The following is a 1,630-nucleotide window of genomic DNA, read 5'->3' as shown; positions in this document are numbered from 1 at the left end:
GATTACAAAACACAGTCTACATTTTGATTAGGTTAGATTTACCTGAAAGCATGTACTGGTAGGCGTTATCAGAAATGGAGAAGATGTGAGGAGGAGCTTCAGTCCTCTTCTTGCCTCTGTAGGCAACAACAACGTCCTGGTTGTACACTGGCAGCCACTTGTAGGGGTTGACAGTTACACAGAAAAGTCCTGAGTAGGTCTGTAGAGGAATGAAAGGATGGAATTAACATGTGGCATCTGTATTTTTATTGTGTAGTTCAGGTGTACAAATCCTTTTCACTCACATAGATCATCCAGGCTGCGTAACGCTCTTTGAGGTTAAACAGCACGGCAGGTTCATGCAGGAAGGTAAACATCGCCATGTCCTCAATTTTATCGAACTTTGGCGGGTTCTGAGGATTAATCTCAGATTCCTTGACAGTCACAGTCTGCAGAGAAAAGTATATTGTACGTACAAAATATACCATACTTTATGGTAGCCAAATAACTTTTTAAATTATTTTAATTCATAACCTTTGAAAGTATTTATAGTGAGCACATTTTGCTTTCAATATTTGAATATTAATTAGATAAGATGTTGTAGTTTTAGTTCTGATTAAATGTATGATAGTTTTTGAATAATAGTCCTTTATAAGCAATGCTATTTTATATAATATGTTGGATTTAATTTGTTGTTGACCATAAATAATAATAAAAAAACAATTAAATAATGACGTTGCTTTTGTCCTCTTTACATTTACAAGTGCGATGTCTATGCCAGTGATTTCAGATATCAGTGGCCCTCTGTCGAATAATTGAACACTCTTACCGTTCCCTTAGAAGTATTACAAGTGACTTTGTCACCATCCCGACTGATGATTGTTGCCTTAATGAACTCCTCCTCTGCATCAGGGACAAAGCATTCCCTCTTCATGTCGAAGGGCCGAGTCTGGGCTTCTAGTCGCTCCATGTCTGACTTTCGCAGAAAAGCAGCTGCAGCCCCAAACTCTGCCATGTGAGCATCCCCCATCTTTCACCTTCTGATTTGTTCAAGAACATTTATTCTTTTGTTAAATCTATTCATCAGATGCATCCAAGGAAAATGATCCATTTTGTATTGCTGTATAATTAAAGCTCAACCTTTAAGCCACTTACTTTTGCTGTTTCCCCTTCTTCAATAGTTGATGTTATACTGAGCTGAAATGACAGAAAATATGGATTAATGTAACATCTGAGTCACCTAGGTCTTACACTGTAATCAGCATCTGTCTAAAAGCTACAGGGCACTTAAAACTTATCTCTAAATCTTTAGCCTGGATTTTTTTTTTTTTAAATAAAGCCCCTCTAAAAATGAATTCCTCTTGGTGCTTCGAGAGTCCTGGGCTTCTCAGATGACTTACCGTTAGATGACACAATTCAGAAAAACCTTCAGTGAGTCGTTCCTCTCTCCCTTTTATAGTACAAAGGCTCCTCTAAATATGGCTGCTGGCACAATATAATGCATTGTACTGTCTCAATATGGTGAGGGACCTGATAGCACGGATGGGGGTTGGTTTATATTTATGTTAATAGTTTGAACATTCATGTATAATTGTACATACAGTACATACTATATGCAAAATAACAATTATACGTAAAGTATACAGTTATA

General features: G+C 37.1%; 1 protein-coding gene across 1 annotated transcript in view; it reads right to left on the bottom strand.

Annotated features, from left to right (window-relative positions):
* LOC128614097 (myosin-7) overlaps window positions 1–1,402 on the bottom strand; it is an 11,725-nt gene extending 10,323 nt beyond the window's left edge. The window contains exons 1-5 of the mRNA XM_053635388.1: window positions 1,380–1,402; window positions 1,135–1,176; window positions 809–1,019; window positions 285–428; window positions 43–199 (exon numbers count right to left, since the gene is read on the bottom strand). Coding sequence (XP_053491363.1) covers window positions 43–199; window positions 285–428; window positions 809–1,009 — 502 coding nt within the window. The 5' untranslated portion in view covers window positions 1,010–1,019; window positions 1,135–1,176; window positions 1,380–1,402. The remainder of the gene's footprint in view (window positions 1–42; window positions 200–284; window positions 429–808; window positions 1,020–1,134; window positions 1,177–1,379) is intronic.
* Window positions 1,403–1,630: the final 228 nt, after the last annotated feature.

Source organism: Ictalurus furcatus, chromosome 1 (genome assembly GCF_023375685.1).
Source record: "Ictalurus furcatus strain D&B chromosome 1, Billie_1.0, whole genome shotgun sequence".
Taxonomy (NCBI): domain Eukaryota; kingdom Metazoa; phylum Chordata; class Actinopteri; order Siluriformes; family Ictaluridae; genus Ictalurus; species Ictalurus furcatus.
The sequence above is the reverse complement of the archived record's forward strand: the minus strand, read 5'-3'. Positions and strand labels throughout refer to the sequence as shown.